The 16,583-nt window shown below is 33.2% G+C and overlaps 3 protein-coding genes across 4 annotated transcripts in view; 2 read left to right on the forward strand and 1 right to left on the reverse strand.

Annotated features, from left to right (window-relative positions):
* LOC110023295 (protein C2-DOMAIN ABA-RELATED 4-like) overlaps positions 1-821 on the reverse strand; it is a 7,282-nt gene extending 6,461 nt beyond the window's left edge. The window contains exon 1 of the mRNA XM_020722616.1: positions 498-821. Coding sequence (XP_020578275.1) covers positions 498-608 — 111 coding nt within the window. The 5' untranslated portion in view covers positions 609-821. The remainder of the gene's footprint in view (positions 1-497) is intronic.
* Positions 822-4,632: 3,811 nt separating this feature from the next.
* Positions 4,633-5,751, forward strand: LOC110023567. Its single transcript, XM_020723047.1, has one exon. The coding sequence runs from the start codon at positions 4,633-4,635 to the stop codon at positions 5,749-5,751; it is 1,119 nt and encodes a 372-aa protein (XP_020578706.1).
* A 4,799-nt stretch (positions 5,752-10,550) lies between these two features.
* The window catches only part of LOC110023583 (DNA-directed RNA polymerase III subunit RPC5), an 8,516-nt gene continuing 2,483 nt past the window's right edge, over positions 10,551-16,583 (forward strand). Inside the window, exons 1-9 of one of the 2 annotated variants that reach the window (XM_020723070.1) lie at positions 10,551-11,233; positions 12,616-12,684; positions 12,828-12,938; positions 13,752-13,817; positions 13,981-14,136; positions 14,304-14,360; positions 15,154-15,260; positions 15,394-15,465; positions 16,379-16,430. In XM_020723070.1, coding sequence (XP_020578729.1) covers positions 10,892-11,233; positions 12,616-12,684; positions 12,828-12,938; positions 13,752-13,817; positions 13,981-14,136; positions 14,304-14,360; positions 15,154-15,260; positions 15,394-15,465; positions 16,379-16,430 — 1,032 coding nt within the window. In that variant the 5' untranslated portion in view covers positions 10,551-10,891. The remainder of the gene's footprint in view (positions 11,234-12,615; positions 12,685-12,827; positions 12,939-13,751; positions 13,818-13,980; positions 14,137-14,303; positions 14,361-15,153; positions 15,261-15,393; positions 15,466-16,378; positions 16,431-16,583) is intronic. The other variant, XM_020723071.1, reaches the window with a different exon arrangement.

Below are 16,583 nucleotides of genomic sequence, written 5' to 3' on the forward strand. Positions count from 1 at the left end.
TATATATATATATATATATATATATATATATATATATATACAAAATTGCAACTTTTACGGAGCGAAGCATAGTTGACGCTAGTGATCTCCTCATTTAGTAAAAGTTTAAAAAATCTTGTTAAATTTTGATTCATTTTTCTAAAAAAATGAGACAAAATGAATAGTTACAGTGTTAAACATTAACCTTTTCTGTAAACATCAAGCACTATTGAAACACTTTCAATCAACTAACCTCAAAAACAAAATAAAGCCAGATGTATGAAAACAAGTATCCAGTTTCCCATCCCTACCTTCTTTTCCCATTCACGTTAAAAAAAAAAAACTGCTGTAAATCATGGGGTTTTAGTTTCTTAGGTGAAACAAATAAATAAGCAGTGTGTGATGAGCATGTTTATCAATCCACATAATCTTGAATTTGAAAGTTCTTAGCTCATTCAAAGCACAGAAAAAAAATCAAACAGAAAACAATAAAGGCAGTGAAGGATGAATGTAGAAACCTGACGGCCCATCCGGAGAACAACATAGGGATCGCTGCCCGTAGTATCTCGAACGGCGAGGTTGACTCCTCGAATAATCCGAACCCTAAGAAGCCCTAACAGAGATTCCATTGCTTCTTACCCAGAGCCCGACCTCCACCCAGTCTACAGCATCAAGATTAAACACCTTGTGGGCAACTGTTCGACGGGAGAGAAAGCTCGATGACCGGACGACATTAACGTCTACGGCCGGGGAATTCGGCGGTTTCTTCTATCAAGCCACGGCCGAACGTAACTGAAGATCGATGTCACCACCCAGGATCACATCGCCGTGAAGGAAAAATATTCATTTTACTATAAAATTTATTTGTATTTTAATTTGAACTTAGAGGAATTTATATAAATATCATATAATTCTAATATATATATATATATATAATTTAAAATGTATAAAAGAAGAATATATTTCATCTAAGAAAAATAGCATTAATAAATTTTATGTGATTTTAAAGATTTAACAACTAAATATTAGAATTTAGGTGGTAGTTATCTAAATATATAAAAAAATTGTTATAAATTTACTTAATTTTTAGTCATGTAATTCAAAGAAAAGTATTGGATATAATTAAAAATTTGTCATTGGTATTTCCTTCTAAACTATCACTAAGAATGTTAGTATCATCCATTATCATTGAAATTCGTCATGTCAGTAATAAATTTTTTAAGATATGTTATAATGTTATTTGCCTATGTTGAATCTAAATTTATTTTATACATCATGCTCCAGGCATAAAGCGTGGGGACCAAGGGAGAGGAAAGAGAGAAAGAATGAGTGACACAGCGATTGCTCCCAACAAGACAAAACAGTTGTTTCTCAGGCTCTTAGACTTATTTTATATATTAAAATAAGTTGTTACAAGAGAGGCGAATAGTAATGCATAAATAATTGGAAATCTCAAATGATCTCCTTCCCTTTACATGATGACAAAAATCCTCCATTTATAAATTGCAGGGGGTGTCTAAAAAATTACATCATCGCCATTAGGAGTTACATGTTATCATATCCCTAAGAGTTATCGATTATTATTGTTCCTGGGAGTTACCCGTTATTATTGTCCATGGGAGTTACTGATTATTATCGTACATGGGTTACCATTTATTATTGTACCTAGGAGTTAACAATTTATTGTTGTCTTCATTGACACATTTTTGTATATTTTAGACCTTTTCTTATATCTAACCCTTTTTCATTGTTGGGTACAACCGGCAATGCGGCCAGCAAGACACAAATTAATCACAAACATTGAGCTATTTTTTACAACCCTAATCACACACCCGTATGATATTAAGGGTAGGGCGAGATTTAAATCTTGTTATTTATATTAAAATACTCATTTAACTAGAATTTAGTATAATTTTAATCTATTTTTAATTAGTAATTTTAATTGATAATAAATCTTTATAGTTTTGTAGTCAATTAAATTATTTAAAAATACTACTATATTGAAGTTTTGTTGTTAGATATGTAAATACATAGGAATAGAGTGGTACTTATGTAAATATTCTCTTAGTTTTCTTAGAGGCAGCTTTGTCACCACTAATTGATATTTATGTGCTAATCTGTTTTTTAATTCTCCCATTTAGGCTTATTGTCTTAATTTATTTCATCTAATCACATATAATTAAATCATTTTTTTTTTTAAGTGAAGAGAAAAAAGTTCCTCTGCAAATAATTATTGCAGCTTTGGGTTTAATTATGGGAATGTTGACTTCAGCTGATAAACTATAGCTTTTTTTTGTACACGGTCAAAGAAGCCAATGGAATTGACTCCGATCTTATGTTAGATATATATTTGTCCTGCCCACACGACTAATGATCAACATGATGCTTTATTAACAAATAAGCTACCTTTTTAATTAATATTTATATTTTTTTTAAAATTTTTTATTAATGTTCTCCTAATCCATTTGAAAGTCTTCTTCCTTCAATAAACTTGGTTTATTCATAACTAATGTGGTCTCCTCTCATTTAGGTAGCAATAAAACATCTAATGATCGCCTGATTTATCCGATACTTAGAGACTTTGCTCTCATTTTAAAGATAAATTAATTATTATGTGCGGACTCTTGCACAAATGGAGTAGCAATGGATGAGGAGGTCTGGTCATGTACACGTGAATTTATGATGATGTGACATTCTCATTCACTGTTATCCGATGTACATCGAGACATTAACTCATAATATTTTTTTTTTCTTTTTAAGAGGTTGTAAATTTTTTAAGTCATGCACATACCTCATTTTACTTCTTGAGCAAACAAACTTAAATAATCTTTATATAGACAATTATCGAGTTATTGTTTGAGTGTGTTTGTTGCTTGCAATCTCACAAGCACGAATTTGCTTTCATATAGATGATTTATGGGTGTTGAATCCTTTTGAGACGTAGGGTACCATGTTGTTCGTGAGTACATACAACTCGAGAAAAGACATTGTATCATAGAGAAAGCGATAGAGAGTGTTTTTTTTTATGGAACCTTTGCAGTCATATTAAATATTGGTCTTCGGTAAGTCGGAGAGACGCTGCTCCAATGTTTTGATGGTAGACTTCGACGCGGATGTTAGGAAATTGGAAAGTTGACAAATCGGTACAATAATTGAAGTAGTACAATTTGTATTATATGTCACATTTCTCCATATCTTGATGACAGATTGTGATGTGGGTGCCAGAGAATTCAGTGCAATTGACTGTAATCTTATGTTAGATATATATTAGTGCTGCCCACACGATTATGATTAACATGATGCTTAATTAACAAATTAGTTATATTTTTAATTTTATTATTAATGTTCTCCTAATCCATCTGCTGTAGAAAGTCTTCTTCCTTTGATAAACTTAGCCCATTCTTAACTAAGGTTACCTCCTCTCTTTTAGGTAGCGATAAAATATCCAATAATTAGAAGCGTTGCTCTAATTTTAAGGATAAATTTTTATGTGTGGACCCCGCACAAATGGTGTAGCGATGGATGAGAAGATCTCGTTATATACACGCGGATTTAAGATGACTGTCATCCCTATTCACCATTATCCGTACATCGAGACATTAGCTCGTAATAATTTTTTTCCATTTTAAGAGGTTATTAATTTTGAAGTCATGTACTTACCTCATTTTACTACTTGAGCAAACAAACTTAAATAATCTTTATATAAATAATTATTGAGTTATTGTTTGAGTGTATTATTTGCTTGCAATCTCATGAGCACGAATTTATTTTCATATGGATGATCTCTAAGTGTTGAATCTTTTTAAGACATAAGGCACCATGTCGTTTGTGAGTACATACAACTAGGTAAAAGACCTCGTATCGTATAGAAAGCAATAGAGAAAGATGAATAAGTGTTTTCTGAGTGAACCTTTGTAATCATATTAAATATTTATCTCTGGTAAGTGGGAGAGAGGCTACTATGGTGTCTTGATAGTAGAATTCGATGAGAATGTCGGGTATTTGGTAAGCTGTTAGATCAATAACAAGAATTGAGGTGGTACAACTTCTGCTATATGTCACATTTCTCTAATATTTTGATGAAAGATTGTGTTGTGGGTGTCAGACAATGTTGGTTGATGTTAGGTTTTGCTAACACGGTGATCATGTGTGATAACTGTGTAAAAATCGAGTCTTAATTATCATGTGTCGTTTTTAATGAGGAATTGATGAATATCCTTATCACTCATGAAAATTTTGTTATAGTCATGATGGTTTCTTCTAATATTTTTCTTGGCGTGGGTGGGTAAGGTTGTCATTTCGACGAATATGAGGGCGAATGGATTGACATGCGAGCTCGATTCGACCAGTTTAACAAATGGGTTAGTTTTAACCACTTCAGGAGAAGACCTTGATTCAACTACTTCGGCAGGTGAACTTGATTCAATGAGAGAAAATTAGCAAAAATTCATGATACCCATTTTAGTGTATACACTAGGAAATTTATCTTAGCATTTGCATCTAACGCTAAAACCTTATACTCTCAGGTGATATTACTAGTATAATCGTATCTCAAATTCCAATTCTAACAATATATAAATCTGAAGTCAACCACCATAATAATTAAAATAAAGAAACATGTAGAACACTTTGACAATTACTTTTTCACAATTCATGCCATCCACTTCCCCTCCAAGTCAAAAATCCCCCCTCTCAAATACTCCACAAACCCAGCTAATCTCCTCCAGACCAATCTTATCAAGAAGAAAACTTCAGTTGCAGAAAATGAAAGAAGACACCTTCCACCATGAAACCTTCAATCCCACCCACCCTCCCATCCCTCTTCATAACAAAAACGAAATCTCATTAAATCCCCGAACTCCAAACCAATCAGCACCGAACAATCCCGACCTCAATCCGAACAAGCAATCCCTTCAAATCAAACCAAAAGTCACCAGCTTTATCCATCCATCTTCTTCCTCTTCCTCGCCATTACAGAGCTCCAGAAAACACAGAAACCAAACTCGGAAACCTCATCCTGCCACCTCCACCATGTCCCTTTCCCATCGCTTTTCTGCAGAGCTTCCTCAATCCGCAAGGCTTCACTCTCTCCAAATTCGCAGAAGCAAGTCCTGCGGAGACGGGAGATCATCTTCTCCTCCCGACGATTTCGACACCATGCCGAAAAAACCGATTTTTGATCAGCATCAGAACGGCATTCACGTTCTGTATCAAGACTGCAGCAACAGCAGCTCCGACGACGCAGATTTAGAACCAAATTCTTCCCAAGACGAGACCTTTAAATGCAGCGCACTGTGTTTGTTCCTCCCCGGCATCTACAGGAAGAAATCAGCACATCCAACTCAATCTGAACCGAACAACACAGAACTCGAATCCGCAGACAGAGCAAGCACGGCTTCAAAAGTAGCTTCATTTGAGAAATTTGAGTGCGGTTCATGGAGTTCTCCGGCGAATCTAGAGCATGACGAGAGCGGGCCTCTGTCATACTTTGATCTGCCATTGGAGCTCATAAGGTGCAGCACGAACGAGAGCTGCTCGCCTGTGAAAACCGCATTTGTTTTCGATAAGGATTTGAAGGGGGTTTTGAAGAAGAATTCTGTCTCGAGATTGGGATCGAGGAAGTCTTGTGAGTCTAACAACAGACATGTGAGGTTCTCTACTTCGTCTCCTACTTCATATCCTGCTTCTCCTACTCTGTCTCCCTGTATTACACCGAGGTTGATGAAGGCCAGGGATGAGTTCAATGCTCTTCTTGAAGCTACGGGTGGGTGATATTTTTGAAGGAAGATTTACATATATACCAATTAATTTTTTTGTATTTACATAAATAACACCTACACATCCATAATTCTATGCATAACACCCAAATCTTTAACATTATTTTAAAATAACAAAATCCCTATCTTTTTAAAAATAAAATATATATTATCATGCATATTTATGTATGTAACACCCAGGTTTTATAAGTCTAAATATTAAACTTTGGGTTATAGAAAAGTAATCACATAAGAGCTTTGTGGTATATATGTAAATTTACCTATTTTTTAAGATTTACATGCATACCGCCCCATGTTTATGTATCTAACACAAAAACTCAAATTTTATATAAATGACAACTTATTTATGCATGAAAATGTGTATTTCATTATTACAAGTTAAAATACTAATGTTTTTGATGTGATGCCGATGATTTGGGTGGTATAAATATGAAAAAAATAAAGATTAGGCGTACGATATGTAATATATAAGAATTTGGTGGTATGTATGTAAATGCGCCCTTTTTTGTTATTGTTTGGCAAGGCTTGTTGTGTGTGAGAGGTTGATTTTGTAATGCCCCCACCCAATCAGATGGCAATGAGGTTTAGAGTCTGTTTGGGGTAGCTTGTGTGTTTCAGGATAAGCAGCTTGTGCGTTTCAAGATAAGATAAACAACTTATGCTGAAACGCGGCCTGCAGGCCGGCCGCGGGGGTCGACCTGCAGTCTGCGTTTAGTGTAAAAACCCAAACGCAATTTCAGATAAGCTGGCGAAACGCGTGAACCAAACGGTATGACGGCTCCGACACTTATAAGCTGCCCCAAACAGACCCTTAATATACATTGAAAAATTGAATAAAAGCTTGGCGTTTATGCTTGTTTAATGTTTAATATCAAAACTAGAAGTAAAATTTTGGAAGATTTACATAGACACCAATCAATTCCTATGTATTTACATATCTAGCCCCTAAATTTCAATTTTCGCATATATATGCTGCCTTTATTATGAATGAAAATGTATATTTCATTGTTAGGAAGCCAACATAATGAATTTTTTATGTTATGTGAAAGTTGTAGGTGGTATAGAGTAAGAAAACAAATAAAGTTATTAGAAATATAAATACATAAGAATTTGGTGGTATGATTGTAAGTGCCCAAACAACTTATTCGTGGGCTTTAGTTGTGATTTGTTAAACCCTTTTTCCAATGGGAACTCTTTTAATAAATTTTCTTTGCATCACATTGTTTATTCATGCTAATGCTATTGAATCATCTGCATGTAATGCTTAGAGGTGGTAAATAATATAATCATAGAAGTTAGGTGGATGATAATAAGGACGTGTTTGGGGTAGCTGCAACATATTAAGAAGAAGCTGTGAAGCTTTTAAAGAATAATCAGATGTTGCAAAAAACTGTAGTGGTTATTCTTTTTGTTTTTTGTTTTTTTTTGAAAAGTCAGACGGCGGCTAGAAGGTTGTCACCGCATCTAGCCAGAACCGATCGAAAAACACTGAATTCAGCGGTAGTTTTTTTAAAAAAGGCTATCAGAACATAGTTTATTCAAACGGGCAAAGCGCTGCACCGATACCAAATCACTGCCCCCAAACGGACCCTAAACGACCAACTTGTATGGATCAAGCAAAATGTGGTAGGTAACCAAACATTGAATCATCTCTATGTAAATTCAAATGCAGTTTTGTAATTTTAAAATTGCAATTGATTTTTTTTTTTTATGATAAATAAAGGTCGATGAAAGAAACTTAATCACCAAGTTTTAAAATTGTTAGATGTGGAGTGTGGGAGTGGATGAGTTTAGGATTTATCATTTTGACTATAACACCGACACGTGTCTTTCTTTAAAGAGCTCATGATCATACAAAGTCATTATGTTATTAAGAAATATTCATCAATAGTTATGATTAAATTAGTCAATTTTTCAACATGAAATGTATTCATCTAATAATCATTATATATTAGAAGCATAAAACCTTATTATATTAATGCTCAACATAAATCGAATTTATTTGTACAAACTTTATCTATTAATAATATTATTGACAATTTAATTATCTTTTTAATGCAACTTTAAGTGGTACACATGACTTATAGAGTAATGGGTCTCTTTGGGGCAACTGAAACTATTTGAAAAAGTAATTGTGAAGCTACTGCCGATAAATTGTTATTTTAAAAAGTGCGGTGAGTTCTAATGTTGTTAGTAGGCCGCAAGGGCTGGAGTCAGGACTTGCACGAGCTATGGATGATGTAGGCAGTGGTTGGCCACGTAGACCGTAGTGGTGAGTAGCAACTACCTTCGTAGGACATGAAGGTAGAAGTTAGGAGCTGCATAAGTTGTAGATCATGTAGGATGGAGTTGACATGTAGGTCTTAGTGGTGAGTTGTAATGATGTCCATAGGTTGCAGGAGCTAGAGTCAAGAAATGCATGAGTGTATGTGAGGTACGTTGTTACATCACCTTTCAGGATGTATTGTTGCACCGTTTTTGGGGTACACTGCTTCGTAAATTGTTTCATGACTCTGCAATGTTAGTTGTTGCTTTGATCTTCATCACAATGATCGGATGACGACCGATGGAGACTATAGGCGATTGATGGTGATCGGAGGCGACCGACAAGAGGTGATCGACAATGGCTGGAGGTGGTATGCGGCTACAAAAGTAGGAGGCAACTTCAGCTCCTCTCCAAGCTTCATGATCTCTCCCCCACTCTCAAAAGAGGGGTAGGGCTCTATTTATAAAGTCTCCGTTGTAATTAATGAAGGAACATGAACCACTCTGATCGGACGACCCAAAGAGATTCCCTTGATCATACATCATTTGATAGACATTTGAGAACCCTAATGATGTGATAATTGAGTGATCATTGCTCATTGGATTTATCTTGTCGAGAATATCGATTTGACTATAAGATTGTCAAATTTGACATTATTTTCATCTTCCAACTATGCCCAAAATACTTCCAAAAGTAGTTTAATAGCTTGATTTGATTTGTATTGGACCAATTTTTTTACCATTGGGTCTCATCGTTGAGTTTGTTAGTTTGACTATAATTTGTTGAAATCAAAATTCTAGATGTCTGTTAATAAAAAATTGAACGTTTATTGCTCAAAAGATAACACAGAGATTTGTGTCATGTTTCAAGATTCATGTCGGATGATGAGTATTTGTTATTGACAAATTGTTCCTAAAGGTGCAGTGAGCGTGGATTATTCTGCAGACAAGAAAATGAACAGCACACAGAGAAGAAACCCACATTAAGGCGTCAATAATATGGAATGCACAAGAGAGTTTGTGAACCAACATGTATAGGAACTGAATGATCAAATGTTAGATGTCATCCAAGAGGGACGGGCTTAGGTGAGAGAATAATATCCCCGAGAGGAATGGCCATCATCTAATTGCCAAAAAGCTAGAAGGAGACTCCCAATATTTTCAACAGTGTCGGATCAACATTGATCGATCAAAATCAGTTCCAACGTACGGGGGCTCTTCAACAGCCAAGGAATGCATTTTCTCTGCAAATCTTTGAGGCCGAGACGCAAGAGAGGTTCAAGGTCCCAACAATGGAGCCCTATAAGGGCAAGAGCAATTTGACCGATCACATATCCTCGTTTGAGTAGACTACATGCCTATCGAGGATCATCGATGCTCTGAAATGTGGTTTATTTTCTTTTCCAAATTGAGGGAGTCGATCCTCAAGTGGTTCGACGCATTGTCGCCGTAAATGATTACACATTCGCTGACTTTGAGCTGTTGTTTGTGGCACAGTTTGCCAGTGCCCTAAATTCTCGAAAGAATTTGTAGGCCCTGTTGCAAATTTGAAGGGGACATAAAAAGAGCATTCACTTGTTCATCACGCGCTTCCATAATTAGTTGTTGGAATTCTGGGATTTGGAGGACTCAATAACTCATGCCGCCATACCCAATAAGATTAAATCCTGAAAATTCAAATTTGGCAAATCCTAAAGTAGTAAAATTATGAAAACTGCTTGGCATGTTTGTAATTAAATTATGCTAAATCCTATAAACTATCTGACAACTTTAGCAGAATTTACAGCTATAATTCAATGAAAAATAAAATTCAAAGCATTAACATTCATAGAAAATTTAAATTTATCTTACTGAGATATCAAATTAAAAGAAATATAATTGAGCATAAGTAGATGAAAAAAATATTTACATTAATTAATAAATAAGTATACAAATTAATAACTTATATTTATTAAAACTAATCATTTATTTAGTAATTATTTAATATTAATAAATAATTATTTATTAATTATTAATTATATAATTTAAGAAATAGTTAGAATCTTTTTAAATAATTTAAATTTTAAAAATATATTTTTATTCGTTAATCAACTATTAAATATTTACATATAAATTTTATATTTATAAGTAACACTATAAAAATTAAATATCAATTTTTGGTTATTAATCAATTTAATTAATAAAATTAACTTAAATAAAAAAAATAATTAAAACCACAAACTCTCCGTCTTCCTCAAAAGTCAAAACCCTCGCCTGCGAAAAATTCTTCCCTCCCACCTCAGCCCAAAACCCTCGCTCATTTTCCTCCCGCTCTCTCTTTCGCCCAAAACGATCGCCTTCGTAAAAGATAGCTTGGAAGGCTACGACGGGATCGTGGTGTACGGAGACCACCAGAACTCCCATTTTTCTCATCCTTCCGCTCCGCTCCTAACAGAAACCACCAAGGAAGGAAATCCTGTTCTCGCTATTCTTCCTCTTCGCTCGTCCCAGATTTACTAAATCCGCCGATGCACCGGGGATTTGCGATGCACCGGGAATTGGCGTCATTTCTTACCGGAGCTAAGGATTTACTAAGGCTTTTGTTGCCGTTTGGCGGGATTTAGCTCAAATCATTTGTAAATCCTGCTTAAAACTGGCTACCAAACAGTCCTGAAGCGCGCTTCAGCCCCGATAAATCCCTTGAATCTACCTTCCAACGGGATTTACTAAATCCTGGATTTAAGGCAAAACTGAGGAGAAACGGGATTTAAGATGCTGTAGGATTTAACGCAGTCATTTCTGTAATCTGGCAGGATTTAGGTTAAATTCTGCCACCCTTGCTAACCCATATTCTATCTAATACACCATATCTGCTGCGGTGGCGAGGCGCAATGGCTGCCAGCGACGAACTATTCTCTATGGATATTGATGTCGTCCAGGATCCACCCAAGCCTTCTCGTTTCCAGCCCAAGGTGAAGGGCAAGGACAAGGTGAAGGCCGAGGCATCATCGTCACCATTGTTGGCTCTTACACGAATGCCACCTGCAGCAGAGTCCATTTCTCATTCGGTTAAAATGGAGCCCTCTGAAGTTGCGTTTGTTCCTTACTGCAACGGCGTCAACAGAACGACCAACGGAGTAGAGAGCAGTTCGATGGATATTGAGGATGAGGAGGATGTGGTGGTTCAGGAGCTCGATGTATACATAAATCCATATCTTGATGCAGACACTAAGGTACTAACAAATTTTATTATATAGTTTTACATTTTGCGATGAAGTTTGATTTATTTATCACCACTGTTAATACCTAATTTTGTGTTTTTAATATTTATATATTTTTATACATCATGTTTGAAAATTGAAATAGTGTTTTGTCCTTGAGTATCATGCTTGAACTGAGTTTGAAATGCTTATATATTATGAAAAAATCCAGCCCCTAGTAATTATCTAATTGCGTTTGAATTTTTTAAGTATTTATATAATTTATAACTCGATGAATCCTTTTTTAACAAATTCTTAAACTAGTAGATGCGTTATTCATTTATTTACAACAACAAGAACCCTTTATCCCACTAAGCTGGGTTGACTACACGAATCATTTTTCTCCATTGTGTCCTACTGAGAGTCATATATTCATTTAATTCTAATAAATGAAGTTTTTTTTTTTAACATGCCCTGATCTTTTTAGGTCTACCTCTACTGTCTTAACATAATTCGAATCTAAAACATCTGCTCTCCTAACTGTATGATCATATGATCAATGTTTAATGTGACCAAACCATTTAAGACGACTTTCTCTAATTTTGTCTGCTACTGGAGCTACACCAATGCTTTCACAGATATATTCATCTCACATTTTGTCTCTCAGTGTAAACCAATCATTCATGTAAGCATTTACATGTCAACAACACTTAACTTAGTTTCATGCTTATCTTTTATAGGCCAACATTTACACCATAAAACATTGCAGGTCTTACCACCATCTCATAAAATTTTCCTTTCAGTCTAAGCGATACTTTCTATCACACAATAGGCCTGATGCATTCCTCCACTTGAATCATCCAACTTGAATTCTACTAATAACATCCCCATCTATATCACAATCACTTTAAACAAAGCAATAGGCTCGTTGCATTCTTTTGTTAATTTAATATTTTATTTTTAAAAAATCTTAAATCTAAAACAAAAAATTAGTTTGGGATCTAAAATTTAGTAATATGTTGTTACATGAAACCAACTTTGGAAAATTCTTGGAAGTTGTTTGCTAACTATTAGCCATTCAAAAAGTTCTCATCAACATAATTAGCGTAATCCCAACCATTTGTGGTCGGTGTTATAAATTGATTAACGATATTCTGATTTATTTTTACGTCAAGTTTAAAAATTATAGTTTACATTCAAAAATCATGTTTTTAAGACATTCATATTTTTTTGTTTGTACTATATATATATATATATATATATATATATATATATATATATTTATTTATTTATTTATTTATTTATGATTCGAATAATTGTCTCTAGAAATATTGTTTAAGTTCAACCATGATTTTTATTTTTCATTTCATTTAGTTGATCTACATTGTTGATTTACTGATTTTCTTTTCTTGCAGTTATATAATATGCAACATCTAGAAAGGCCTTATTTTCGTCCATACGAAATGAATGAAAGATGCAATGAGGTAGATTTATATTAAATATCATATTTGTGGTCTTTGAACTAGTGCTTGTCTTTTTATTATTATTTTCTTAATGTGCTAGAGTTTTCACAAAAAATTCATAAATGTATGTGTTCTGAACTTCTTTAAAACTGTATTTTTTTCAGGTTTGGATTAACCCAAAATCATCACAAATTGAAATTCAATTGAGTTTTGACACAGACAATGAAGAAAACTATGACCTAGAAGTTGATGATAATTCGATGATTACTACACTGGTTGGTGCCAATTTAACATGGTTTTTTACGACTTAAAAGATGAAACCTTTGTTATTTATTGGTTCATGAGCTTCTTGAGCTGCTTGTTCTTGTTCTGTTCTTTTGCTGGTTAATGTTTTGTCCTAACTGTCGTATTGCTTAAATGGTTGTTTATTATTTATCCTCTTATTACACATAAGTTTCATCTCTCTTGCTGGACTCCAGAAGAAATGAGATTTTAAACCCAAAATTAGAATTGATAAACGAGAAATTTAATAAATTTATATTAAATTTGATGAATTTAACTATCAAATTGAGTCTTTAACATTTAGTAAGGAAAGCTCCTATGGTATATATTATTAATCTGTAATAAGTATAATCATGAAGTAAAAAAATATTATATTATCTTTACAATGAATATACCGAAACTTATATGGATATGCCTCTCTCACTTTATCAACAAATTAGAAATCCTCAAGTAGACTATAATAAACTGTACAATAAATGTTGTTGATGATGGTATTGAATTTTAGCTTTAAGTTCTAATACTTCTCTTTCATCTACATGTATGTTGGTCTGTTATGATTTTTTTCAAACTTTTTTCTTATTTAACAAATGTTCAATGAAGCATATCATTGAAATGCTTTTTTCACATTAATATATAAAGTGTTATTTTCAGAATTTCCTTCCTTCTTGGTTCTTATTTGCTTTTTTATGAAAAAAAAAAGTATTCAGTACTTTCCTTCAAATGTTTTTATATGATATTAAATATGTCAAACTTAGTAGCCATTTACTGTTTAATGCCCTAATTTTTTTTATCTTTATTGTTTGTAGACATTGTTGTCATCCTCAAAGCCTTTTGCAAATGATGTTGCTGTTGGGTTCCTCAAAGGAAATAATGTAAGTCCTTATATTTATATGTATTTTTTCTCAATTCATATATACTGTATACCATGTTCTGGGGTTCTTGTTTTGAGGGAAATGACGAACTAAGCTGTTTTATTTATTTATGAATTCTTTGGAATTAGATGGTTGTTTTATTTTCTGTGGCTTTGTTTTGCAGTTTTATGTGACTCCTTTGCATGAAGTGGTCCAGTTTCGGCCATCAATGTCTCAGATAAATGGAGTTCAGAAGATGAGACAAGGTGGTCATCATCTACAATCTAATTTAAAGCCGGTTGAAAATGTTAAGGAATCCTTACAGGTATCAAATAATAAGGTAAAATGCAGTAAAATATTTCAATTTTGTCGTTTCTATTGATTTTCTATTAGAGATTAACATTATTTATATGCTTATAAACTTAACTTCTCATATAGTATCATTGTCATTTACTCCTTACATGATATTACTGTCATTTGTTAACATATCTGTTATAACGTGTTTAGGGAAAGGTCATGCAGGACGATGCAAAAGAGGCTAATGAGCTCATCAATACTGATGAGGTGATACGAATCAACCATTTACACTTACATGTTCTTATTGTTTATGTTGTGGCTTTTTATAAATCATTGTGCATCTTTAATAATAAACCATAGTGAATAAAGAGTTGTTGAATATATTTTCTTTACGACCAATCATGCGACCATCTTATCAGCTTGTTAGAAGCCTATTCTTATACATGCTATCCAGTCGAAACATATGTCACGGTGGTTGATGTTCGATAATAATATTATAGGATAAAATTTATATGCGCAATTTTCTTTGTTATTTCTACAAGCAAGAGACATTACCTATTATAATTCTGTAGGAGAAGAGTTCTATCAAACCCAAGAGCATTGATGTCACAAAAATATATATTTAAATTATTTTGAAATTTGCTAAGGTTATATTTTATTTAATTTGTGCTTATGGGTTTATTAGATATATTTTTAGGTTCATATGAGAATGACTTTTAAATTTGAATTGATAAAATTGCTTTAATTTTTGATACAATTAGATTAAATTTAAATTATTTGATCTTATCATTATAACCTTATTTTGTATGAATAGGATCTCACTGTTTGTTTTTGGATCTTTGATTATGGATATTTTTATTGGATGAATGAAATTATTAGCGGGGCCAGTTATGAGTTTTTTCTCTTGATCCAATTTGTATATATAGATTATGCAGATCCTCTTGAGGCCAATTCTTAATCTTTGAGTATGACATTTTCATTTGTTTTTGATATTTTTTGATTTGTTTCCATTTTTGTTTCAATTTTGACCTGTAATTTACGTCTTTTATCAAACATGCAGCCATGGGTTTTACTGGAGTATCATGCTGGTGATAGTACAAATTCATTAATTTATTCGGAAAGGGCACTTACCGATGGAAGAAATCGTATGCCATTAGATATGAAGCTGTAAGCTTACCTACACTTATCGACTCATGGTTTTTGGAATTAGTATTAGCGTGCTTGCTGTATGTTGTTCATTTACTAGGCTGTTATTGTTTTGTTTTGACTTTAATTATTGTATTTTAATTGCTCTCTGAAGGCCTGATTATGTCAACTCCTTTGACCCTGCAACATCTGGCTGCATGAGGAAAACTATTGGCTCTTTGAAAAGGTACTTTACTTGGAGTCAACAACTAATCAGTTCATGTTACTGTTTTATGCATTGAACTTGAGTTAAATTATTTTGTTGTTACAATGAATGCATGTATTTTATTTCCCAATTTCTAGAAAACTTTATAATTGCATGAATATAACATTTCTTGAACTCCAACTTTACCACTCCAACCTTAAAATTATCCACCATCCTCTTTTATGGAACCAAAGACAACAAACATTTCTTTGTTTAGAATTTATTATCTCCCATCTTTTATCATAGTTATTTCACATCTCTCATTTTCTCATTTCTTAATAAATCATCAAAATTTGCTGTTTTTACTTTGCTTATTACCTTATTTTCTAGACTAATTGCTTTCTTATAACTATTGTACTTCATTAATGCTTTTTGGCTCACTTAAAATCACATTTATTTTCTTTGATAAATTTTTATGCCTCCTTATTTCAGTACCTCTCTTTAATTATGATCTATTCAAAATTCCTTTAACATTTCTATGCAAAAATTCTTAATGCAGCTAGCAGTTTTATGATACATTAACTCTGGTTCAATTATAGAATCCTTGTTTACCTTTCTTTTCTGATCTTGGTAAGTTAACGGCTATTCATCTTTCGACTTACATCATCCTAGTGTAAGACAAATAGAACCTATACCCATTTAATAATATTATGTGCATTTGTCCATATAGAATCAAGAACATCCTCTTTTAGTTGTACTGAATTGTTTTATACTAGTATTTTCTTGTTATCAATTTATTTTGTTATTATTTCATCTTTAATTTCTAAACCTCATTTATGACCTATTTGTAGTTTTTTTTTTGTTTTGTCTTGTTTCTTTGATAATAACTTAAATCCATTGAATGATTAATGAAATTTTGTCAGTCTCTTATTTTTTGTGTTAAATGATATTGTAGGGACTTGCTCACAAAGCCTTTAGAAGATCGTCTCAAGCAATGGCTTTCTGAGGTTTGGGTTGTTATTTCATTCATACATGCTTACATATACATATATAGACACACACACATATACATATTCCATTCATACATACACATGTATATACATACGTATGTACACATACACACTCAAACACACACACACACACACACATATATATATATA

The sequence above is a fragment of the Phalaenopsis equestris genome, unplaced genomic scaffold (genome assembly GCF_001263595.1).
Source record: "Phalaenopsis equestris unplaced genomic scaffold, ASM126359v1 Scaffold000224, whole genome shotgun sequence".
Classification (NCBI taxonomy): domain Eukaryota; kingdom Viridiplantae; phylum Streptophyta; class Magnoliopsida; order Asparagales; family Orchidaceae; genus Phalaenopsis; species Phalaenopsis equestris.